At 41.4% G+C, this 27,351-nt stretch overlaps 1 protein-coding gene across 1 annotated transcript in view; it reads right to left on the bottom strand.

Annotated features, from left to right (window-relative positions):
• Positions 1-259: 259 nt before the first annotated feature.
• usp43b (ubiquitin specific peptidase 43b) overlaps positions 260-27,351 on the bottom strand; it is an 83,781-nt gene continuing 56,689 nt past the window's right edge. Inside the window, exons 7-16 of the mRNA XM_005738004.1 lie at positions 26,429-26,591; positions 23,750-23,861; positions 15,428-15,531; positions 11,184-11,261; positions 10,975-11,104; positions 7,732-8,074; positions 5,833-5,991; positions 5,210-5,383; positions 3,314-4,453; positions 260-2,855 (exon numbers count right to left, since the gene is read on the bottom strand). Of these exons, the coding sequence (XP_005738061.1) occupies positions 2,845-2,855; positions 3,314-4,453; positions 5,210-5,383; positions 5,833-5,991; positions 7,732-8,074; positions 10,975-11,104; positions 11,184-11,261; positions 15,428-15,531; positions 23,750-23,861; positions 26,429-26,591 (2,414 nt within the window). The 3' untranslated portion in view covers positions 260-2,844. The remainder of the gene's footprint in view (positions 2,856-3,313; positions 4,454-5,209; positions 5,384-5,832; positions 5,992-7,731; positions 8,075-10,974; positions 11,105-11,183; positions 11,262-15,427; positions 15,532-23,749; positions 23,862-26,428; positions 26,592-27,351) is intronic.

Raw genomic sequence — 27,351 nt, forward strand, 5'->3', positions numbered from 1 at the left:
AACAAACTGGTTTCTGGAAAATTAATCTTGGTTATTATCTATACATTGTTTTGTATGCATGAACATTTTTTTTAAATTTAAAAATGTTATTATTCACACTTTGAGTTTTTAAAAAAAAGATGATTAAGTATGAATTAAGAGGAGTCATGCAATGCCTTTTTTTTAAATAAAAGAAAAAACTCAGCTGTTTTTCATTTATTTGAAGCAACGTTGAGAAAAATGCACCACAAATAATTCTGCAACACTGACATGATTTGTGAGAAAAGCTGTGTTTAATTTGCAACCCATAAAACTCTCAGTACGTTATGCAGATGTTACAGACAGTCCGATTCAAGAACTTGCGTGTGTTGTGTCACATTCAAACCTACCGAACCTATTATTCCGCCCTTTCGTGGTAATCTGAAGCATACAGTTTTAATCTGGTACTTAAATTACATAATTACACATCAGGTACAAAATGTAGACTTTTAAAAAAGTTAATAAAATAGAATCTAGCCATTGTTCCCAAATAATGTATCAGACACATCCTTCATGTATGATCACTTAATTTGGTAAATAGTGATTTTAAACAGTTACGTCAAATGACAGAACATAAAACAGCGAGGACAGATACAGTGTGTGCAACTAACAGGGACTCTCAAAAGCATCAGTGACAAATTTAAAACACTGAAAACAGTTTATTGTAAATCAAAAGCTTATCGTCGAGTTTGAATAGAGAAAAAAAAAAAGTTATTTCTGGTTTGCTCATCCTTCCGCCGCATCGGAGAAAGCTATCACGGTGCAGCTCCAGAAATGGTGATTACTCTGAATTAAACAGACACTAAATATTCAGGAAGAGCTCCTGCTACTTTATACAATTTTCAGGGAATGCTTTGAAGCATGATTGCCATTAACACTCTGTCTATCTTCAAGTCTTCGATGAAAGAACAGCCTCGTGCACGATTTTTTTAAATCAGCAAAATTTCAATCCAACTCGAGTGAAAAAGACATACAGTACACACTCACTCTCCCACACACTGGAGCAACAGATGTGGAGATAAAAAAAAAAAAAACAGCCCTCTCCTTTATTGCTGTGCAAGCCACTGGGGTGGTAAAAACATGTTTTCTGTGCTTTCTTAAAATTTCCTCATGATGTTTTATTTCCCTCCACAGAGCAAACCAACCACTGGAAAATGCACATTTGAAAAGAATGGGGTTTCACAGCTCCAACACCCCCCCAGACCAAACCTTTAGTCATGAAAGTCCCCTTACATACTCTTCACCAGCCGAAGTACAGATGAGAACAAAATTATTATCACCTGTATGAAATTTCTAATTTTCCCTATTGCTTTTGTAACAGAGCAATCTTGATAATCCCAAAGCAAGGATATACAAAGTGGTCACAGCATTTCCAGATGCCAACAATTGGAGTGAGAAGTATCATCAAGAAATTAAAAGAGAGTCACAGAGTACAGAACGAGCCTGGCAGAGGTAGGAAGCCAAAGATCTCAAAGACTCTGGAAAGAAAATTTGCCAACAACTGCCAAGACACCATTGAATGACATGTCAAGTAGGGAATTGTAGTCTCCAAGAAGACTATCACTCGAACCATGTACAGGAGTGGATTGGGAGGTTGCAGAGCAAGAAAAACTTTTGCAGAAGAGACAGATGAAAGTATGTTACTAACAACTTGGAGAAATAACAAGCGTACTGGAAGTGTGTCCTATGGTCAGATGAGATGAAACTAGAGCTCTTCGGCCACAGAGACTCTGCTTACATTGTAGGTCTAAAGAACACCGTCCCCACAGTGAAACACGGTGGTGGGATTATTAGGCTGTGGGGATGCTCCAGTGCATCTTGAACTATGGATCTCATCAATGTGGAAGGAACTCTATCTTGCAACACAGGAATGACCCAAAACACACATCGCTCCTGGGGAAGAACTCGACTGAGAAGACCAAAGTGAATATTATTGACTGGACTACACAAAACCCTAAATTGGATCCTACCTAAAATCTGTGGGATGAACTGAAGACCAAGTTCCATGCCAGAAGGCCATCGAATCTGTAGGAGCTTGAGAGATTCACCAAAGAAGAACATGCAGGTGGTTATCCAGCAAAAGGGATTCACATTTGACTTTTTACATCAACTGGGCTAATAATTTTGGCACTGATAAGTAAAATAACATAAGCATCCAAAATAAAACTAGGATGTTTGGAGAAGCTTTGTTAAAAATTGCCTGCTCTGTGTATCAGTACTTTGGAAAAAGGGGAGGCTAATAACTCTGTCCTCATCTGTATCTGTTGATTTTGCCCAATTTGTACAATGCAATTGTTCCAAATGAGCTCAGATATGGAAAAGTGTACAAAAAAGAAAGTGCAACAAAATATAATATTTAACTGATAATACAGCCGGTTAACAGTGCTGTGTTAGTATAGTTTTTGCAGCGCTTTAGAACAATCTTACACATCATCGCCCATTAACTGTAAACTGTTCTTTAGTCAATCAGTACATGCCACACTCCACAATGGACTAAAACTATGCAAATTCACCATATCAACCTCCACTTTCAAAAAAGTTGATCATAAACTCAAACATGTAGTGTACTAACAGCAGACAGCAGTGTAAAAACAACACAAAAAGTGCAGGAAACAAATCACATTACAGCAGTATTTTCCCTTAGTAATTCATCTCTGCATAGATTTCATTTAAGACACACACAGGTGAGAACTTAGAACAGTACTATGAAGGGGAGAGAGAAGATGTACTTTGATTCGGCGATGCCTCCAGCTGTGGGCTTCTCCCGGTGCGTGGGTGTGGAGGAATCAGTAGAGAGCTCGGGTGTTCAGCAGTCATTCAAGGCTCTCACAGAGGCACTTATAATGGGATATAAAAGGAAACAATTAGTATTTGATCACCTGTCAAACAGGAAATCAGCATTAGCATTGGTAACAAAGAAAAAGCTGGCTTCAACTGAGATTTTGACATGTGTGGCTGCATTTGCTGGAATTTAATAGCTTACACCTAATCCGTCAATTGGAATTCATTCCACAGTTTCAATTAGTGCATTACAGCAGCAGGAATGTTTGGCCAATCCACTTCCACTGTCACCACTTCTTTGTTCACCAAAGGCAGTTTCTCATTTTAAAACCAAGCTGACATAAGAAGAAAAAACATCAACCATGCCGCTGACATTAGCTCTAATTTGTGCTTTTTGTTTTTTTAGACCAGACAAACTGAAAGGATTTTATTTACAATTCCACATAACATAATAATTAATTTCAGAGTGCAATGTGACCTTTAAAACAGGCCTCAGGGAAAGCTCCGTGCCTACCCAGTGAGGTGGTACTGTATCGCGTCCGCTGCAGAGTGGCGTAACCCGGCTTGTCCGCCAGCAGGACGCGGTGAGCTGCAGGGATCGTGACTTCTCCGTTCCTCTGCAGGGAGGCGCACCTGCGAAATGTCAAATCTAGTTTCGTCTGGATGTTGCTGGAGCTGTGAGCGCGTTTGATGTCGACAGGGTCATGACTTCCAGCCTTTCCGTTGACCAGCTGGACTTTGCAGTTATGGCCATCGCAGTTGGGCCCACCGGCGCCTTTCCTCTCTTCTAGTGCCGCAGCAGTCAGAGTCCCGTTGGAGAGGGACAGCTTGGCTAAATTGCTACTCGCCAGCCTTCCCAGATCTTCATGGTCTTTCAGGCGCTTCTCTTGCCCCTTGACTGGTGACCTTGGAATGTCTTTCTTCAAGAAACCGGGCTTAAAAAAAGAGAAGAGACTTTCTTGGCTCCGACCTTCATGTCCTCTTTGCACCCTCCTGTCCTCAGGCTGAAGGACCATCTGTAACAAGTCTTTTTGTGCCCTGGGAGTCGCCCCTATGTGGACCTTAGATCTTCTCAGTGTAGAATCTCTGCTCGGGGGTGCGCTGTGGCTGAACTGACCGCCTAGAATGGCCCCTCTCTGTAGCTGGAACTCCAGGGTCCTGCCCTGGTCTGGCCTCGCTCTCTTAGATGATCTCCTTCTCAGAGAATCATCATCTCGAGCTTTGACATCTTTGCTGCCATTATCGCCTCCATGGCCGATGTTTCTCTCTGCAAAAGTTCTGCTCTGTCCCTCTGGTATTTTGGGGGAGTAACAACTTTCAGAGCTGACTCTGTCTGTACAGCTGAGGCTGCTGCCGCTCGGTGAACTGCAGTCCTGTCCTGCTTCAAAGACTCTTCCATGGGGGTTTCTTTGTGGCGGGGTAGCCACCAGCGTGATGATGGGGTCTTTGGTACATCTTGGACGCCGACCGGACTCGAGATACTCCACCAGCTCTCCAGATTGAGTCTGGGCAGAGTGCTTGATACGGTCTCTGGAACCAAAGGACCACCTCAGTGGGAGAACTTTGTTCAGGGTGTCCTTGGGCTTAGTTGGCGATCTCATGCTTACACTCCTGCCCTGGTACCCTCTGACAAACTGATTGTTTTCTGACCCATCTATAGGAGACAAGACACGAGACAAAGTTTAAAAAAAGAAATTGACATGACCTGGATAGATTATTGTTATACCAGAATGCAAAAAATGCTTCCAAGGAGGAGGAGAGTTTAGGATGATATATTTGTAAAAATCTGCATGAATCTGCAAATTTTGCATGATTCACAAAGTCAAAATAGTCCTTATTTAAAGTTGGGGAAAAACTTATTTGTAGGTCTCCTGAGTTACACAAAAATAAACAATCTCTGACTTTCATAGTAGTTTCATTTTGATGGAGAGAGACAGAACATCAAAGAAAAATGCAGAAAAACACATCACATAAACATTATCTATTGATTTGCATGTAACTGAGTGAAATAAGTATTCAACAACCAAACCAGAGTCTGACTCTCAGAGATTGTGGTTGTGTTAGATTGGTGTGAATGAAGCACACAGAATACATTTCATCCATTCCAACCTCTCCACCACCTTGGGCAAGACCCAAAAACTGTCAAAGGACGTCAGGGTCAAGATTATAGACCCGCACGAGGTTGGAATCACATCAAGATCACCAGCAAGAACAACAATAAAATACTAACTCAAAACAAGGAATTGTTTTCTTCTTTTGTTAAGATGAGAAAGGAGTTAACCAAGCTTTGGTAACAATGTAGCAGTGTAAACTATAAAATGCACCTCATCTTTTACTCTTAAAGGGTTTTTTTGCCTTCTTGAGTTTTATACAACATATACAAACTATACACATTAGTCCAGATACCTACATGTTTCCACTGTTTTGGGAGGTTCATCTCTAAACACTGGCAACTCAGGAGACTCAGGGGCTTGTACGGCTCCCAGAGATCCCGGCACAGGTCCTCCTGACACCACACTGCCCCTCTTACTGCCCCCTGTCAGCCGGACCAGCCAGTGGTCAGAGGCGGACGAGCTGGTGGAACCTAAACAGAGGAATGAAAATAATTTGTTTTGTTTCAGTCCAGTCCAATAATAAGCATGCACATTAAGAGAAAAAGACCAACTACAGCTCCATTAGAAGAAGCAATCCTGCATCGAGATGGCAACAGATCTGTGATTGTGGAGTAGTATCTATTTTCATCCATTAGGAAAAACAGACATTAGGTAGAAACTATGAAAAAGAGCGTCTCTGTGACTCATGTAAATAGAGACTGGCAGCAGGTCTTGTTGGCTATTAGCTACAACACAAGATGAGGCAGTGAAAATGAACACTGATGGGGCTAAAAATAGAGTTTTTACCAGATAATGAGGGTGTGAGGTGCAATGACACTCCCATGTTGCCTCCATTAGTTTTATATTATATGAATGAGGTGTAGCAGATTCCAGCCAACTAATAATAACAAGGCACTCTGCAGCATCTGAAAGGACTGACCTGTGACTGAGGAGCTGGCAGACCAGGGGGGGATAGTGTTTCTCCTCTGGTAGAAGAGGATGTAGGCTCCACGTGTGCACACCTCCGCCTCTGGAACTGGCTCAGCGCTGCTGTCATCATAACTGTACCACTGGCCGTCAACAGAGTTCCTGCAATAGGCTGAAATTACAATGGAAAAAGCAGAGAGACCAAACTCTTTGATTTCTGCTAGGCTCCGGCGAAAGGATGTCACTGCAGTTGTTTCTTTATTTGACTAATTAATGAGTAAAAAAGTGGTACACAGATGGGTGTGTCTGTGGGAGTTTGCTCATAAACATACACAGGAAAATACACAATGCATGGGTAATTGGATCCTTAACTGTCTGTTCAGCTTTCTATTAATACCCATGCTGCGGCTAATGACCAAGGCAGCTGATAATATGAATACTTTTCTATGTCTTTGCCACAGGGTGTCCTCACTGGGCTTTTAAACAAATTGGGCTCTTGTATGGATCCTTTCTGAGACTTGGGATGGCTCAAACTGGAAGTTCTGGAACAGCTCATTTCTGGCAGCTTGTCTGAGATGAGTGCAAGTCAATTACACTGTTTCTTCTCGCACTTGATGTAATTCTTTTTTACCCAAAGTCCTCTCAGTTAAATCCTTTGAGTTTCTATTTTTTTATTCTATTGCTTACTTGCAGTCATTTAGTTGTAGGCAGAGGACCTGTTTATAAATCAGACTTACATCAATCAGCATGTCAGCTGGCGTCTAATGATGGTGGTGGTCATGCTGTTTGTTTCTGCTTCTTCAAGAAGATCATTTTCGGGGCTTACAATGTCAATTTTTATTTTATGGAAGACTTGCCGAGGTTAATTAAGATCCTTGCTGTCTTTTTTTATTTTCTTTAAAGTCACGCCGATGTGCAAGTTTGCCCAGACAGAGCCATTTAGCATGCACCGAAGATCTTTTTCTGTGTGGGTGATGTTAGTGCCGTCATCTGCATATTGCAACTCCACGAGGGCTGTGTGGGAGAAATCGGTCTTGGCCTTGAAATCATTTTATTTCATCGCCTAGCTTGAGCAGGCGACCCATATATCATAAGGCTACTGCAGAAACCTGAGTTCTATCTATCCCAGGGCTTTTGCTGCTTGTCTTCCCCCGCTCTCTCTCCCAGCTTTCCTGTTCACTCTAAAAACTTCTGTCATAATAAATGTATCCTCACTTTTATGGGAGAAAATGCTGCAGCCTTCTCTGGACCTGAGGTAATTTAATACAGACTGAGGTTAAGTGGAAAAGTGCTCTATGGTTGTAAAAATCTAAATTTGAAATTCTTTTTGGAAGTCATGACACATCCTCTGAGTGAAAGAAAAGAAGGACCGTGCAGCTTCTTTTCAGCTCGTGGTTCAAAAGCCACGCACATCTCACAGGATAAAGTGTGAAGGCCCAGTTTATACTGAATGATGTAGCCTATAGAAAGGTATCATTATAACTTATGGTGCCAAAACTGCTTTTTCAGGGAAAGCCTTGTTTCTTTCATCTGCGTTACAGCATCATGACAGTTTGGGTGCGGGGTCAAATACACCAATTACTCACAGCATTAAAACCTGGAGCTGGTGCAGAGAAAGACCGGTTTCTGGAATCTTCTTTTTTACTGATTTTCAGACTGACTTTATCTGCTACTGTCACTATCATCTGAGCGCATGCAAGATTATTTTAAAACAGCCTCTGTCATCCCTCTGCTTAAAATCCCCCCCAAAACGTCCGGAGATCCCACCGACAATTACAGGCCCATTTCCAAACTTGAATTTACATCTATAAATATGGTCACTTGGTTTTAATGTGTTTTTATCTAAACTGTGAGGGACTTTGTTACTGTACAAATAAAGTACAAACTTCTAAGTACATTTCTTAGATGTTACCTGTGTAATGTCCACCGTGCATGCCTCCGTGGTGGTTGCACACAGCATACAGATCATACAGATAGTCAGGAGGAGCCAGGTCAGGTCGTCTGCTCTGCTTCCAGCCCGGCTGTAGAGGGTGCTGATGGGCGCCGTGGCTGCGATGCACCACGTGCGGCGTCATGTCCAGGCCCACCAGGGGGAAATGCACGAATGTGGTGAGCTTGTTCCTTCGCTCACCCACCTGCCTGAAGCGCTTCAGATGGAGAATGAGGATGTCTGGCAGGGTCCACAGGCTCATCTTCACCATGCCCTGCTGCAGCTGCTTACAATGGGGGCACTTCCAGGCATCATCAGGTGCCAGCTGATTGGAAAAACAGAGAGGAAGGGAAGCAGAGACAAAACTGGCATTTAAATATTTGACAGTCTCTCAAAAATCCCTCTTCTGCGTCATATGTTTGCAAATCAGTTTTCCCCTCCTGTTTTATTACATTCTTATAACTCACACAGTGGTACAGCGAAAACCTGGAAATTCTTTCTTCCTTTGCTCGTGGAGCACTCGGCTCGACTTTGACCAAGACGTACATTTAGAATCTGTTGCCATGGTTACTACTTGTGCACACTTTTCTCGCTTCCCTATATTTACCATCCTGAATACTGTGAAGTGATGAGCTGTTGCATTCAGCAAGGTCATGCACTCAAACTTTACAAAGAAGCGCTGAAGATTGTTTATCGCTTTGTTAATGTCACATGCATCGCAAATAAAGCACGGCTGCACTTTTCGCTGACACACAACAACAACGACCATCTCATTGCTCAAAAAATACTCTGTGAGGCGAAAATCACCTCAAACATACGGAGAATCTCAGAAAAAAAACACATCCTCCGCTTGCCTTCTGTACCTTTGTAAATGTTTGCATTTGCTTTCTGGACTGCAGTGAAAAAAAAAGATAATTATGATTTTATGCTTTTATCTTCTTTTTATCAGGTTTAGAAAGGAATCAACACCTGCAATTTGTAAAAAGGAATTTATTTATACAGTGAAATATTGGTAAGTTGGCTCAATCAGAGCAACATTTACCGGCTTAGATTGAACAGCGTCTCCCTCGAGACAGCAGCTCCACCAGCTGGTAACAAAATGCAACTGTAACAAAAAATGGATTCAACTACTTTCTAATCTACGTCTACTCTTAATTATTCTAATAAAATGTAATAATAAATTACATTCATCTACATCTCCATGCAAAAAAACACAGGAAAAAAAAGTGCCTTTTGGATGTTTTGCTGGGAAAAGAGACATTTTTGTCTCTGGAGTGTTTGGCTGAACGCATCACTGAAGCACATGGACAGTCATATGATTCTGACACTCCACATGATGGGAACAACCCACTTAAAAGCTGTCTAACACTGTCATGTACTGCCCACAGAGGAAAGCATGAACAGACATTTGACATGTTGCAGTCGATAAAAATACTTCGCCTGCTTGTTTTTACCTCTTTACCACCTACTGATAGACGATAGACAAACATAACCTTTCAAAAACAAACATTCCTTTCCCGTTTCAGTCAGCGTCAGTGTGTTGTACGCTGGCATATCTACATGCAACAACAACTGTCTATTTTTGAACTACCTGATTACTTCCTGATTTAATACCAATACAAACACAAACACGTGGAGCCAGTTCCACACTGCACTAGTTCAGTAGCAAAATGTACACAGCTCAGAAAAATGAAAGGAAACCTTTGAAAACACATCAGATCTCACCTGGAAAAAACAAACTTAATGGATGTCTGTACTGATATGGACTGGAATATGAGTTAGGATATAAAAATATGTCACATGGTGTGACAGAAATGAAAATGATCAAAAACACCACAAAGAGAAGAACTGACGAATAGTCCGTTTTGGCAAAATTTCATTGCAGCAACTCAAAATGTTACTCAGTACATGCTTGTATGCATGCCTGACGACATTGGGGAACACTCCTAATGAGACTATAGATGGTGTTTTTAGGGATCTTGTCCCAGGTCTGCACCAGGACCTACAATACTATGACCAGAGCCAGTTATTAAGAGACATTCACATTAGTTTCCTGCTGGAGGTCATTTTGTCACTCTGGCAGTGCTCGTCCTCTTACTCCCTGTCTGTCCAGCTCTCCTAAAGTAACTGCCTGCTTCCTGTAATCTTCTTCATGCTCTTGAGACCGTGCAGGGAGACGCAGCATCCATCCTGGAGGAGTTGGGTGATGTGCGTGGCTTCTGTAGGGTCCACGGTGGTTGGTATGGTTTCAGCACTTCGAGCATTAGCTCTTGTTCTATTCGAGCTCTTGTCTCTTCTTATCGTTCTGTGCTTGTGGAGATTAGAAGCACTGCTGGTGCTTCGGCGTTGGTTTTGAATCCTTGGTTTTTATTCAGCCTCGATTCCTATTCTGAGTTTGTTATTTATTTTTAGTTCCTTCAGTGTTTCCCCATCTGTTCCTCCATCTGTCACTGCAGCTTCAGCGCCTCCTCATTTCAGTTATAGTGGCTCGTTCATTTCCTGTTTTTATTCTGTTAACTCATTTCCTCTGGTATCTTGTTCCTGGATTTTACTTCCTGTCTGTTGACTATCTTGTTTTTCTTCAGCTGAGCCTTGTCCCCCACCTGTCTCCACTTTATTGGTCAGCCCTCTGAGTATAAATAGTTCTGCCTTCTTCTTCCTCTTCGTCAGATTGTTTGTTGTACTTCCTGGTTTGCTTGTGTGGGTTTTCAATGCGGCTCCTCTCCCCTGCAAGTGCCGTCTGTTTATTTTGGATTGGTTTTGTCACTTTGGATTTGTTACCTCTGCTGGCCAAGCTATCAATTTTTAATAAAACTTGATTGTTTTTTTTAAATTCCTCATTCTGGTCTGAATTTGGGCCAAACTTTTAGTTGAATCTTGACACATACAAAACAACTTGCTGACTTCTATCCCATTGTTAGCTTCAAATGTTAAAGTGTTTTAATTGTGTCTAAAGTCTTTGTCTTTCCCTGATGGGTATCAGTAAGAAACATAGATTAGATGGAAATGTATTCATTGATTGATCTATCAGCATTAATATTGTATTATATTAAGATATTAATATTTTCTTTTATTTTTGTGCACAAGTTACCACTTTTTAAAAAAACAAAAAACAGAAATCAATTACACAGTTTAGGCCGCTGAACTAAAAGAGCATAAGCGGCAACACATCCGTGCTGTACTGTTGTTCCAAACTGTAAATATCTATAACAGCACACAGTCTACCTGTTCCTCTTTGGTGTAGAGCTGGAAGCACTCATCCAAGGTGCAGCTGTACTGCTGTACATGCTGCTGTTGCTGATTCCTCACGCTCTCCGCATCCTTCACCACCTCCTCCTTAATGTTACCGAAGAGGCTGCGGGCACAAAGAGTTAGTTAAGGTTAGCGCGAATGCTAAAGTGATACTGAAACAACTGGATGCACAATATACTGACCAGTCTTTGATTCTGTGTTCCCACTCGATAATGAGCTTCACATGTGGAGGGCCTCCTGAGCCGCACAGCTTCAAAGCTCTAAAAGACATCAGGATCAAAGGTAGCTGTGAGGCATCGGTACAACGTGACATCGATCCTGTCAGCAGGACTACTCCATCTGTTTTACTTCCATCAGGCTTTTCTAACATTTGCTGCAGTTTCAAGTTATGACACATTTATCAATTTACTGGACTGTTTAAGTACATGTGCACTGATGCTTTCAAACCACTAGGTGTCAGCATCGTTGTTGCTTTTAGATGGGACATAAGCAGTTGATGTATTGACTCCGAGAGAGATGAACAATTTATCCCCATAAAATTAAACATAGGAGTGAATGCTTATGTGAGATGTGCAATACAGATGTGCAATACAGATGAACATATCTGAAGTAGCTGATGTTGATTTCAGTTTGTGCTGTTAGACTGCTGTCATCCCATTAAGACAGAACCTTTAAATGTCTCCATTAAAAATCAACTTTGAGCATTTCTGAGGTGCTGTGGAAGCTGTCGAACAAAATCAAAGTTTCAAAAGAAAATTAATAGAAAGAGCAGGAATCTACCAGCAGCTGTCATTCGTTTTTATGGCAGTTGTGATATGTGTGACACTATGCACATTATTATTTTAAGAGAGCAGTCTGTTGTCTGTACACAGATACAGAAATCTTTGAGCTAGTCTTAGATCAGGATGCTAAAACATGCTGATAGTAAGCAAGTGCAATTCCTATCATTGGCTAATTATGGCAGCATGCTAAAATTTAATAGTTAAAGAGACACCCACTAAAATAAGACTCAGGGGATGACTGAAGTCAGTAGGTGGTGCCGTTTCAATCTGATAGTGGTTCAGAGGTTTCACTCAAAACCAAAGTAGTTGCCATCCAATATTTGCATCCATGCTTTAATGCTAACATGACCAAAAAGGTGCTAACAAGGCAATCTCTGACCTGTGTGACATTACACACAAACACAAACAGTTTACAGAGGCCAAAAGAAGTGAACAAAGTGTAGTGAAGCACTTGCACTAGAACACTCTTGCCTACTTGATATGGGCTGACTTGGGGACAGAACATATTTCTGAATCATTAGAGTTCAAACGCTATCATTACACGAGATTCTCGGATACAGTGTGCTGCTTTTGCATTTGCATTTCAAAAGATTTCAAAAGCATTTGCCCCCATCAGCACCATTCAGTGAGTGAATGAACTGTTCTTCGCAGCCACACAAATGGAAGTCCTTTAAAGACCTTGCCAAAATGGTCCTTTGAAACAGCAATTCACTTCTGCAACTGAAAGCCATCAGACATGCGCCTGTAAAGAAAGAGGAAATGTCTGCACATTTCAGTCACTGCTGTGAAAATCAAAGCCAATCTTTCCAGTAAATGTGATATACATAAAAAAGATGAAATTAAAGCCAACTTTGCCTTCAGGACAGCATCAATCAGAGAATGCTAAACTTATTTTTACCCACACATGGTGGTGTGCAGCATGTCAGCATGCTGCTTGTAGCTTTTATTTTCAAGAAACCTTCTGGTTAGATCAGAGAGGAATTCAAATCCATTCAAACTGATTAAATTAGACCTAACATGAGTTAGCTTATTGAAACAGGTTATTGAGGTGAGTTTGTTGGATTTCAAACATAATACCAGTCATTCCACAACTCAGGAGATATTTACAATGATCTAATAATTCTTTAGACCAATAAAATATGAATATATCTGTCAAGGTGTGTGCTGTAGTAGGCAGGATGAAGGACAAATGCAGGACCCGTACACGGAATGAAAACTTAAAGTGTCACCTTTTATTGCGGGGAAGACTTTCCATAAAAAATAAACTCACAAAAAAACCAAACAAACAACAGAAAAAACTTGATCATGAAAACTAGAAATTAAACTGGAAACTTGAAAATAAAAAACACAGACTAGGAAAACAAACTAGGAACTGAGAACTAGAATTAAGCCAGGAACACAAAGAGAGAAAACAGCACGATGAGGATATCTGGATTCCTTATCTGGAAAACACGGGGCTTTAATACACAAGGGAGTAACGAGGGAATGGGAAACAGGAGGGAAGCACAGCTGGGCTAATCTGACATAACGAGACACAGGGACATAGGACACGGACTACCAAAGTAAAACAGGAAGCACGAGACAGTTTATAAAGAGGCAGGATAGACACTGAGACGTGGAAACATGACAGACTCTGGAACAGACAGAACATGAAGCACAGATACAGAAGGAACTAGACGTGGAGCACAGGAAGATATAAAGACCGAAAACTAAGACTAAGCATACAACTCGCAGGGACCAGAAACTGAGCAGAAACCTAGAAACCAGGAACAGTAAATATAATACAAAACAGAAAAGCATAATTCAAAAAGTATAACTTAATCCAAAAACACAAAACACTGGGTCACCGACCCAGGACCATGTCAATATCAGCCTTATAGTTTGCTCAAACGAGATCTGTCGCACTCAGTTTTATTTATATAGCTTCAATTTACAACAACAGTCACCTCAATGTGCTTTACATTGTAAGGTAAAGACCTTATAATAATAGAGGAAACCCCAACAGTCAGAAGACCCCTATGAACAAGCACTTGGCGACAGCGGGAAGGAAAAACTCCCTTTTAACAGGAAGAAACCTCAGGCAGAACCAGGGTCAGAGAGGGACGGCCATCTGGACTGACTGGTTGATGGGAGGAAGACGGGACTTCACTTATCTAGTATAAACCCTTACCAGTTGGCTAGCTACGCAAAACTAATAATTATCTCACAGTTCTGACTGTCCTTCCTATCCTTGATGTTCAGAAGCAGTTCTCAATGCTACCACCACCTCTTCTGTACTATTAGCATTTTCTAGATGATAGGCATCCCAAACAGTTCAGTTGTATAGTTGCTCTGATGGAGTGCTGCTGGGATGGTGGTCCGTTCAGCAGGTTTTTTCCGGTTCTACAGAGGACATCTGAAGTCTTGTTCTTGATCACCTCTCTTAGCTGGGTTACACATTTTGGTAAAACTCCTAGAAGACTCTGATCTCAGTCTCCTTGTATTTGACAGTGATTGAGGCCACTGCACTCCTGGGAAACCGCAAAGTTTCAGATGTGGGTTTAGACCCTTCTGCCGATCTACGCCTCGCCTTAGTTTTATCACGGGAGCATACAGAGTTATTCTTGGATGTTCACAGCTTGATCTTTTTCCTGATGTGTGGAGTCAATTTTTGTACACTTTACAGCCAATCCCTGCAATTTTCCACTGGTGGACTCTAATCAAGTTTAAGTAGACACCTCAAGGGCCATAAAAGATAACAGGATGCATCCGATTTTTGGGTCTTTGTGAACTCTGTGTTATCTGAGGTACTGGAAGTTTTTTATGTTCCCAATCCTGGTCTTTGTCTCCTTAATGATACCTCTGAAATCTCCTTAAAACAAATGCAATGCAAAATGTTGTTCGCTGGATTCACATCTGCAAAGAAGACTATTACAAAGCAATGGTTCTGTCCTGACATTTGTATGGAGTCATTCTGGAGACGATGTTATTGGTTTTGAACATACCACAGCAAAATTAAATAAAGCTCGACCCACGACTGTTGACGCTTGGAAAATCTTCTCATCCAGAGTTATCTCCTGGAAGAGGCAATAATTGGTTTTAACTTTGTGTTTTTGTGTCTTTTCTTTGCTGTCCCTATGCCTTGTTTGCTAATGTTTGCTTTGCTACTGCAGTTTACAGTTGTGCTGTATATGTCTGTACCCCCCCCCCCCCCCAACCCCGTTTTAAATCAATAAAATGTTGATCACAAAAAAAAAGGTAACAGGATGCATCTGACCACAATTTAAAATGGTACAAAATAGCCTCTGTATCCTTTTGTGAAAGGGAGAGTTGAATTTTTGAGAAGTGATAAATTTTGAAATAAAAATCTAATTATATAAAAATACTTTACACACTGTCTATTCAGAGCTCAGGGAATATGTTCTGTGACCTTTCGCTTCATGCACGCTTTCAATTTTTTGTTTGGCATAAAAGTTGCTGCAGCTGTGGGGGCTCCCAAGAGCTGCAGAGGAAGATTCAAGTTTCAACAGGAACTGCAATTAACACCCCAAAATAAGAAAAAGTCATTATCAGTGAATAAGTGATAATTGGAAGAACCAACACATAACATGGAGACTTGTTATGCCCTGATATACGCTAACTTATAAGATTCAAGGCATCCTGACCTGTCGACAGCAGGGTGGTAGAGAGGCTGCCCATCCTGAGGTGACAGGTAGCTGTAAAACACGGATCCCCCCACCACACGGATGTTGAACAGCACTCTGGTGTTCTGAAAGAGGAGCATAAAACACACGGTAAACACACGGACAGCATCAGGATACTTTATCATACAGCAGCACCTCCTGAATGTCTTTAACATCTCTCAGCACCTCTCTATAGATACTGTAAGTGTTTTATACTTTCTGGATCTCAGCAGTATTATTAGATAAATGCATCTGCATGTAAAAATCAGTGTTAGTTTGCTCCTTAAGACGTTCTCACATTCACCATTTAAAAACGTAATGTGCTTTTATTTCTATGCAGTGTCAGGTAAACAAGTTAAAGCTCACATTTTCACTCATGTTAGTGCCGTGTGGCTACATGGATGGTTAATTCTTCACATTCAAATACACAAACTCACTGATTAGCTGTTTAGCATAAATAGCTGTGGCCAACACAGGGTCGACCCTTTCGGCGTTTGGATTTCTCCCCCTTTTTTCTAATAACCACACAGATGTTCACAATAGCTGCTGGTTTATTAGTTCTTTTACATTTCCTACCTACGCTGCTTATTGCTTTTTATATGATTTATCACATTTTGATGCATTCTCAATCATCCAGGAAAGTAAATCAAATGTTGCAGGAAAGTAATTGCAAATGTACTGTTTATAAGATTGGGGAAACCTGCAGTCAGCTGAGACTGAAGAAGTCACCTGGATGAGTGACGAAACGTTTCTCCCACAAAATGCTACGTCCAGATGAACAGAATCAACTTTTGGAGATTTATCATTATTATTTAAAATCACTTGGTGAAGTTAAAGCATTGGGCGGTATTCTCTTCTCTTATATTTACAATCTAGCACAAAGTACAGCCGGCCTCAAAGAGCTGCCATATATCGCTGCAGACTTGTTGTCTGCATGTTACCACAACAACTACCAAAGCTCTGCTGCTTGGAGTTGAGTGTTATTATTCACCCAGTCAGGGTTTTGTGTACTGATCAGGCAAAAATGATGGCTCAGTTTGCCGAGCGCAGACCAAAAATAATTATTTTATGAACCTAATACGTGAAAGACAGTCGGCAGCTATATTAAGAGGTTGCTAAAAAATTCAAGAATAAAAAAACAACAAAATAATTGCAAAAGGAAAAAAAAAAAAGGCTTGCGAAAACTTCATTTAGTCACATAAAAGCCTTTTATTTATCAAAAACCACTTTACTGTCACACCCTATAACACTAAAACTATCTGGAAGGTCAAGCTTAACCACCTAGCCTCCCACCCACAGACATCACAAGTCAGAAAAAAAAGAATAGGAGGAAAAAGGGAGGTGTAGAAGTAGCAGTGTAAGAGAACAGAGACAGAGAGGGACTCAGTGCAGCTGGTAAACTATGGAAATGATCGCATGTCTAAAAACTGGGTGAGATGTCTGTTTTTGTGTCTGTTTTATGACACGGTGGGGTTAGGGGAGCAGGAATTTTGGAGGCCATCATCTGGTTGCCTAGTCACAAACAAGATACCTGAGCCTTCAGTACTGATTTGCCTCTTTGTAATCTTCTGGAGTTTTTTTGGACACCGACACATGAGTGCAGAATGTACAACAGCTTCTGTTTTCCCATCACACGATCAGTCAGTGCTTCGCCTTGGCAAATAATTACTTCAGACATCACCCACTTCACCATCCCATTAGGTACATCCTTCCCCGCGGCTCACCAAAACATAGCCAGAATTTCTTATGGAAGGAACGGTGCCTCTTTATATAAGGCGTCATTGAAGGCTAATGATCTAAATCAGTCTTTACAGGCAATTTGTTAAAAAAAAAAACTAAAAAAAAACCCTGAGTGAAACTTCCCGCCTTGATATCTTTCAGACGGTGATTAGTTGTTGGCGCTTGCGTGCTAAAAATGGTTCTTGAACAGCTGTTCCAAACTATTTAAAAATGCTGAAATGGAAATTAGTGTGGATAAAAAACAATGGCCTGTTTTTGTGTTATATTTAAGTTGGAGAAATGTGCTGTGTATGGGCTCGGGAGATACAAAAACAAAAATGGGCCATCGTGAAATATAGGCTGAGACCTGCACCTGACATTTTTAGCTCATGGCTTGAATCAGCACGGAGCATAGCAATTAAGTGTCTTTTTCTTAAATCCAAACCACAAACAGACTCAGACTTTTCTCTCATATGCTATTCAACCACGCTGGAAAACACGAGTTCAGGAGAAAAAAAGAGAAAAAGAGTGTTTCTTGTCCTCTGAAGCCCGAGTATATTACCCTGAGATCTGCCTTAGATCAGAAGTGCTTTAGGAACGAAGGAATGGAAAAATGAAATCGATTTCCTTTTGTTCTGGGGAAATATGTTGCGGGCTGGCCTCAAACACAAACTCCCACACGAGGCTGAGAGGAAAAGCTCAGACCGGCAGGATCTTTCTGATGACCAGGAGCACAGCGGAGCAGACAGAACATTCCTGGAGAATATTGACGTGCTGGGCCCACCGGTGCGCACGCACCCCCGGGGAAAGTTAAATGTTACTTTTGAATTACTGCCTCACAAATGCACACGCAGTACTATCCAGAATGTCAGCTAGCTGCTGAAATGCAGCAGTTAGCACTTATCGTTAGAAAGTAGCATTTTGAGGGCACACACACACACACACATAGTAGTTTATAACGAAGCTATCTTCACTGTCTGTGGTCAGTGAAAGCATCAAACGTCCGTGTGGTGTCTAGGTGCTTTGGGCGGCCTTTCCAAAGAATTCAAAACCATTGCTGCCTGTTTATTTGGAATGCTAGATGACAAGTTTAAAACCAAAATGACTTTTTATTACAGCCTTGCCAGGCTTGTTGTGAGTTCCACTGCAAGGCTTGTGTGTACATGCAGAGCGACCACCCAGTGAGTTCTTCCAACTCGAGATTCTCATCTCAAGAAGCAGAGAAAACTTCCTCTACAATAAGATACATGCACTTATATTTTTAAATGCCCTTCTTTTGACTCCTTCAACAACATTACCTCTCCTCGCACACATGAGATAATTCAGTCTGAACTCTTGTCTTGAGCTGCAATTCTCCAGAGATGGCTTAGCATCCATAAGGAGTCATGACAGAGCTGTCAAGCTTGAGATGTCTCTACATGATGTAGAGCTGTGAAAATACAAAGAGTCTGAACAGCACTGCAATGCAAGATCAGTGCTGTTTTCCCATATTCCCACATTCCATAAGCATCATTAGTGGGCGAGGAGGGAAACTAGAGTTTTATTTCCCTAGGACATGCAGCTCCAGTCTTTAAGCACAATATAGCATCAAGTGCTTCTTTAAGACCTTTAAAAAAATAGATCAAACTCTACTGTTAGAAGTTTGTTTCCTTCTGTCTGTCTATGCTTTCAAAGATGACTTTACCTTTTGACTGTCACTTAAATTCGTAACTGTGTCAGAGCATATTCTTGACAAGTGACAAAAGTAGCATATTGTTCTGGTAACTGTTCTGTATGCGCTTATCTTCCTCCCAGCTTTAAGATGAATCTGTGAAGGCAACGCCAAAAACGAGGCGGAGCTAACAGACCATTGGTTGTGTGTCAGACAGTAAATATGAGATAAAAATGAGCCGAGAGATTCTCAGGTCAGTGTCGTAACCATAGAAGATTTGCATAGACTGTGCAGGCGCTGGGCTGCAACAGGTGTGGCAACACTAGCCTGAGGACCACGCCCTACATAAGGGCCACTGTCTGGAGAGGATCGTTTGATTCCCTTTTCATTCAAAAAGGGATAGCTCAGTTGGTAGAGTGGTGGCCCCATGATCGGAAGGTCGGGGGTTCGATTCCCCTGAACAGCTACACTGAGGTACCCCTGAGCAAGGTACCGTCCCTACACACTGCTCCCCGGGTGCCCAATGGCTGCCCACTGCTTCACTGAGTGAATGGGTTAAATGCAGAGAGGGATTTTCCCCACGGGGACCAATAAAGTACACTTTCTTTCTTTCAACGAGTCAGCTCAGCGATTGAGACTTGCTGCGTGCCAAGGAGGATAGAAGGAGTAAGTAGGAGTGAACTGCTGCTGCTATTCTGTAACTGTGTTCTCTTATTATAATAGACTAAAAATGTAAGCCCATATTTGCTTTGTTACTTTCAGTCAGGTCTCTGAGTTTGTGTTGATGCATAGTTCTGTTAGTTTGCTGTTTTCACTTTAGCTCACCCTGACAATTTTGTATTTCTGAAGTTGTCAATCTGCTAAATAATAAATACAATGTTTTTTTCACATAGAAGTTGTTCTTAGAGAAGTAGATTTTCATGTTATGTCCTGCCTGTCAGGTTGGAAGTTACCACAGTGAAACATGAATATAGTCATTCTGAGAAATATAATGTGATGAGGATATTAAAGGTATCTGAATATACATTTAAAGACAATTTTCAACATCAAATGTGGTGAAGACGACGTGCTGCAGTTCAAACAATAAAACATCAGAGTGAGGAAGAAAGGTAAAGTAACTTTGAAGCAAATGGGAAGACAACAGATACTCAAATATTCACTTGTTACAATCAAGGTGTGCAGAAGAGCATCTCTGAACACACAACACATTGAACCTTGAAGCACCAGCAGCAACAGAAGACCACACCGGCTGCCACTCCTGTCACCTTATATCAGGAAACTGAGGCTATGATTCACATGGGCTCTACAGAATTAGACAACAGACGTTAGGACAAACAATACCAGGTTGTTGTTAGTTTTAATATCCAATCAACAACTGATGGGAACACGAAATGTTTTTAAAAAACTTTTAATATATTTAAAGTAATGAAACAGACAGTTACACGTTTTCGTGAATCCTGGATAGAAAGGCTGTATGTGGGGTGCATCAGTCATTTACATGGAAGATCATGTACCACATTTCAAGTTTGAGTCTTTGAGTTTCATTCTGAGTTGTCATCCTCTCTCTCTTTACCTGACATTTTCTGATGCAAACAGTCATATGGGTCTACTTAGAAGGGCACGAGTCTCAACACTACGTCGTTAAGTGATATCAGTAGCAGGAAAAATGGCAGAGGACGTGCGTTTTTTGCCTTTGCTAAAGCTAAAATTAGACAAAAGTGGAAAATATCCACTTGTGAGCATAATTCATTGAGACAAGAAAACCACATATTCTGCTGAGTTGAAAGATTTAGAGCAAACATCTGCTCTGAGCACTGCTCCCTCCTTGGCAAAGGTAGGCTTCCAGCAAACTGATTATACTCTACGAGCCTGGTTTTAATTAAACAGCTGACAGCATGGGGCACAAAGGAGGCTGCAGATCTCCAACAGAGTTACAGAAAACGCTGCACCTGACTCTTCTCTTCCATCTCTCTCCTGGCGCTTCTGAAAGAGCGGGGAGCAAGTCTGCGCCTTTCTTGTGCTCTGTATGGCTGTTTATTGCAGCTGCATGGCACCTGCACCACGCGGGGAGAGGCACTGATTGAAAATCAGTTTGGCTGCACAATTAGCAACAGGCTTATGCACACAGTGATATGCTCAAGCACAGGAATGTGTTCAGTGCAATCATAGACTCTTTGTTTGGGGGTGTCTTGGTAGCAAAATTATTTACAAAGGTGAGTTGAGAGCTATGCAGTTATCTTTGTCCTTGTGTGCACAATACGACTGATAAATGCATATTGAGATAACAATAGCTGAAAAGAGTGATTGTTCTTGTATTTGTTGCTGAGGGTAACAAGCAACTGGTAACATGTAACCTGAGAGTGACATCCCGTTCTTAATCCATAGGGTTTAATGAGATGTCGTTCCACCCTTTGCAGCTACAACAGCTTCACTTCTTCTGTTTATGGGAAATTGAGGTCAGACTGATGATAAGAGACTTGCAGTCTCTGCTCTAATTCATCCCAAAGGTGTTCTTTCGAGTTGAGGTCAGGATTCTGTGCAGGCCAGTCAAGTCCTTCTTGCTCATCATCTTTATGTACCTTGCTTCGTGCATTGTTGCGCAGTCATGTTGGAACAGGAAGGGGCCATCGTCAAACTGTTCCCACAAAGTTGGTAGAATAATCTGATCGGCAGATGGAGGAGTATTATTTATCGCTCCAGAGAACCTGTCTCCACTGCATCTGACGTCTTGTATTGGACTTGGTGATGTAAAGATGTCACAAACCTTTGGGAGATTATATAAATATATCACACAACTGTAAATTTGAGTTTAACACTGGAAGAAAAATCACAGCTTATTTTGTGTCTGATGTGGTTTTGACAGTTTGCATATTTGGAGGGGAAGGTATCACCAGAACGAATGTATGATTGGCACAGGTGGGCGCTCAATGCTGTGAACGAGGTGCGCAATGATTTGGTTCTGTCCTGTAACTCTTTGCTGCTGAGTACAGATTTTTCAGGTCCTCATTAACACCAGCATTTTGATGAAAGGGAGCAGAAGTGAACTGAATGTAGAGCGTCAGGGGAATGAGGAACCCGATGGACAAAATACAAACAGGCAAGTTAGCTTTATTTCTTTTTACACAATGAAAACATCTCGTATCTCGTGCGTGTTGTTTCTCAGCAGTGCAAATACAGAGCGAAACAACAGATACTGAGACTCAGACACACCTGAAGTGTGTTGTCTTTTTAATGGTGCAGATCAGTTATAACAAACTGTAACAGTTTGTAACAATGTAGCTCTCCTCTGAGTCAAATCTGCAATAAACCTGAGAAGAAATTTGATGAGTTTGCCTTTATATTAAGAACACATTGATTCTCCTTCTTTTTGGGGCTGCTTCCAATCACATGGTCTGGACTGATCCCCGTGTCCTACACAGGGACGGATGCATCAATCGTAAGTTGATGCATCTATCGTCCATGTGAAGGTTCAAAGATTACAAAAAAGTGCTATTTGAATGAGAAAATGAGGCTTGTAGAAAGAAAGTGCTTTGAGTATGAACGGAGTAGAAAGTCAGTTTTAGATCGACCTTGGGTTGATCTAAAATACCATGTTATTCCAATTTTTGTGTATTATTTTTATTTATTATGTCAGTGCGCCCCAATCACATCCCATGAACAGCTCAGTGTGTATTAGTAAAGAATCCACATTCACCTCCTAAGAAATCCCAACATTTGCTCATAGAAAAGATAACACAGCGTGATTGAGACTGAGAAGGACCAGTAAATGTGATTGGCAAACAACAACGCTACACCGTAATGCATGAGTGGACAAAAGCAATGCTCCCAGCTCAAACGTGACTATATAAATGACTTATAAATGAGGCTCTGAGACAGAGGAAGCAATCTATTCATTCATCAGCACACGAAAAGAGGGAAATAAACAGCCTAGACGAGAGAACAGCTACGCTCATGCATCCCTTTAGGGTGCAAAACTCAAATAAATATTTATTTGCCTTAAAATAACCGGATTACATATAAATTTGTTACATAAGTATGACATAAAAGGCTTTTTTTGATGAGTTGGTCAAATTCACCTGACTAGCATACATTCAGTTCATACCAAGCATATCTCAATTTAATGATTAATTATTCAAATGCAGTAAATAAACATTTTATTTTATATATTTCATTTGCATTTTACCCAAAATGATTGCCTTGTGTTTTTCGAGGGCAAAGAATCTTTCTTTTTTCTTTTCTTTTTTATGACACAAACCAGCATTTGTCATACCAGTACACCTGACTCTACTTTGGTGTGCTGGTAGGCACAGCGAGAGGACACCAGCTCGTCTCTGCTGCTTCCAGCTCTGAGCTCTGAGATCTCGCGGCTGTGAAACACAGTGTCACTGTGTTCACTGTGTGGGCATGCTTTGCTCTGTCTCGAGCCAATAAACCTGGCCTGGAACAGGTGCGCCAGCCGGCTCTGCAGGAACTCTAGCTGGTGCTTGAAACACACCCGCCTACGCACACTGCCATTAAATATAAGCTTTAAAAGCATCATAGGTGTCATAATGCAGGGGTACAGTACAATATCTTTTCTGTATTATTAATATTATTATTGTTATTATTATAATTATTACTGATTTATTGCACAGGGCTGTATTGTAGTTTTAGTTTAGTCTTTATGGGGCTTTACTATAGCTTTAGTTGTGCCTAATTAGTGTGTCTAATAATCAGTGTTAGTTTTTTTGGTTCCTAGACTGAATTCCTAGACATCTCTGGCAGTTGGGTTTAACCAGAGGACATGGAGTTAAGCATCTGTTGTGCTAGAATTTCTCTACGTGAGTCTGTGAATCCCTACCCTGGCATGGATATCTCAATAGGACATGAGGAGAAGACAAAACAAAACAAAATTTCCTTCAATCATTAAAAAAAAAAATCTATCTTTGTATTACCTGTGCCTGAGCTCCGTTGATCATCAGGTAATACAGCTTGCTGAGGATGCTCTGCTGCAGCTGATCCCAGGAAATAGACCGGTCCTCCCTCATGAGGAACGGAGGCCCGAACCTAAAACCAGCACAGAGGAAATTAGTGTCACAGGAACTAAAAGATGATGAATTCAAAATGGCAACACCACCACTCAGCCATCCCATATTACCCCTTACTGACTCACCGCCTTCTTATCCTATTGTAATGTAAATAATTATTTATCATCATTATCAGTATTAGAGCAGAATTCTCATTACAGCCCATCTACAGAAGGGAGATAAGAAATGGAAAAGACCCTGTGACATGACAGATCACATGACGCATTTATTATAATACTCATTTAATTGAGGTCAACCCACTATTGTATGTATTAGATTTATTAGCATACACGTCCATAAAGAGACAAAATAAGAAGCAGATACACATCAGAATTGTAATGAATGAAAGAAAAGCTCTGGTGCATGTTTAAAGACACTGTGTTTTTTCATTTGCACATTTTTGCAGACACTGATGCAAAACAGTAGATTTTAACATATTGTGCCAGTGAAAGCTGGGTGAGGCCGTAGCCTCCTGCAACCCCTGAATTGGATAAGCAGTTAAGAAAATAGATGAATGGATTTCTTAAAATAATCTGCAAAGTTCTCCACTCGAGTCCAAACCTAAAAAAAATCAAAAACAGTGCCTCATTCAAATGTGTCCAAATTTACCTGCACTGCTTCCAAAACACCAGCTAATTTTAGATGGCTTTGCAGGATTACCATTGAACTTGTGCCTGAGCCTTGTGTGCTAAATTCCCTTCACTTTGTCAAAACAGTCACTCTTTAGCTTGAATTTTATTTTGGTTGAGAAAGCAAAGTCACAAGGAGGCAGATCAGGCAAGTAGGCATTGGTCAGTGGGTTAAGAGTATGCCAGCACACTATCTGCCATCATCTACAACATGCATGCCCCTCTCCTGACGTGCTGTCTGCAGGCCTTTATGATGTGGACTCTTTCATTGGAAGCTGCTTTTCTGTTATTGCCAGCAGTATGAAATGTAATTGTCTTGCTCTATGGTTTGTGACAGATAGCCTTACCTTCAGAGATCCCAGTTTATTATTTCTTTCACACAATATTTTGGAAGTTTCATGAAAGAAATGTGAGAGTTAGGTTCATACAGAAATATCTATTATCTACTGATAGGTCTATATTTTATACTTGAGCCGACAGGTGTAAGAATTGGCATCTACAGGCAAAATGCAAAAGAACCAAATTGCTAATAGAAGTAACACCTTTGGGTTTCCACACATAAAAATATCCCATCACAGTTCCAAGTTTTCACACTGGTGCTCAGAAATGTGTCTGTGATGCTCGACTAAAAAGAGTGAAACAACTATGTGACTCCAATGTCATTTTCTTGGCGCTGCACAGTCCTCCAGCTGTCATCTGATGAGAACGAGATAGGTGGGTGGGCTGAGCAATGGCAGAGAGGCGTTTGAAGGAGAAACGGAGAGGCCGACCCTTATAGATTTGAGCGGACTTTCTCTCAGTCGCGTTGGCGAGCTCACCTATATTGATCTCTCTGGACTCTGTCACAGTGTCTGATGGATCTTTGTGTATAGCGCCAGATGTCAAAGTGCTCGGTCGTTTGATTTGAAACTCATCTCACTGAGTCACAGAGTGAAATGTGAGCCTTTTCTGTGACAGGGAGATAATCTGACCTTGAAGTGGTTCCCTAGAGGAAGGCTATGTATAAAACAAGTTTATCAAAGTTGATTAGGTTTAAAGGACAAGTGGCTACTTCCTGGATTCATTATTTCTATATATACAAAAAATATATATAAAATAAAGAAAGGAAACATTTTAAATTCTAAAGTATGAGCCTGCATCTTATAGCATGGACAAACTGACAACACTGGCAAATGTAACATCCAATGGCAAGACACTTCCATGAGCTTAGAATTCCATTTTTCTAGTACCTCGGATAAAACAGGGCGGATGAATGTTCAGCTTAAAGTGTAACCTCACAACATTAGGTTGTCCACCACTTGATGGCAGGACACCAATGGACTTATACTCCTGTATGCATTCACTTGTTAAATCTATGATAGTGTATGGAATTAAAGCTGCTTAGCTTGCCCAAAGATGCTCCTGCATCTGCAAGCTGCTTTGCAACCCGCCACCATCTCACACCTACAACTGATTTAGGCCTGGTACCCTAACATGCATGTCACTGGGAGGAAGCTGGAGAACCCACATAGACATAAGGAGAGGGTGCAAACGCCACACATAAAGGCCCCGTGTCACTAGTGGGTTCGACCTCAGGAGCTTCTTGATTTCATGCGATCATCCTAAATGACTGGAGATGGAAATATCAGTGTTTTTAGACTACAGTGGCCATGAATAAGCTACGTATGACCTGGCAAGGAGCAAATGTTGTTGAGCGAATAAAGTTAAAGTTGAGAGATGAAGTAGATGAACTCTGATACTTAAGGAAGTCATCTTCCAAACTCTTCCCATGGAGAGTATCACTCTTACTGGGACCCCAGGCACGCTCCCACACAGCGATCATTTGACAGGTCTGCTGCTTAGGTGTGATGTCTAAGCTATTACAGAACAATTGCTGTCAGAGAGGATGTTACAGTGAGCAGCCCATTGATGTAATTACCTAACCGCCTGCTGGCCGGCTCCTGCAGCGTTGCACACCAGCAGCAGAATCTTGACGGGGGCACCTTGGTTGAGGAACTCTGATGATAACGTCCCAGATGGGGGTAACCTCTGACCCTCAGGACCTGTTGCGTATGGGGATGATGGTAGGCTGTGATGGTACCCTGGAAGAGGATGGGGAACACAAGTCTGAGAAGTAGAGCGTGCTCAAAAGAGGAAAGAGGCACTAAAATGAGTCAGCTTTGAACAACTTTGCATTTACAGCACCAAATATTTCACGTTGCTCTTGAAAGGAAGCTGAACTGATTCCATGTGCCGAGAATGTGTTCACAAAACTTAACACCTCTACTGGGGAGTAAGGAGGAGAATTGAGATATATAAAGTGGCGAGACAGCAACTTTCTATTTGGGGAACAGTGATTCAGAGGGGAGAACAGATGGACCAATGGCTGCCTGCACTCTCAGCAGGAGGTATTATCTGATACAGCTTCTGTTCCACATCCCGTCCTGGTGGGGTGCCAAGAAGCGCCACTTCTCGCTCGGTCCCCTCGTGTCTGTACCAACACACAGAGGAGTGTGACCGAATGAGGGAAAAGCGGAGACTATAAGATTCCTGCTTGATGTGACGTCAGTGGAGCTGCTTTCCCATCACACAGCTGACAACCTTCAGGCTTGGCACATAAGTAGGTGATTCAGAAGTTCACGGCAATAAATCACATGTTAAATTACTTGCAGACGGTATTGATTGACCACAGCGGCTGTGTTCCCATACAACAATGTTTCATTAAACAATGCTGTTTACACCTAACACATGATTCATCAATGACAAAGCAAATGTCATGTTACTGAGACTGTTGTAAAGCAGCAAGCCTGTGCTGAAACGTGCCTCCTCTTACACATTTAATTCAACTCGGTTCAGTTTAAT

This window comes from Pundamilia nyererei, unplaced genomic scaffold (genome assembly GCF_000239375.1).
Source record: "Pundamilia nyererei isolate P.nyererei 1_Seehausen unplaced genomic scaffold, PunNye1.0 scaffold00081, whole genome shotgun sequence".
Classification (NCBI taxonomy): Eukaryota; Metazoa; Chordata; class Actinopteri; order Cichliformes; family Cichlidae; genus Pundamilia; species Pundamilia nyererei.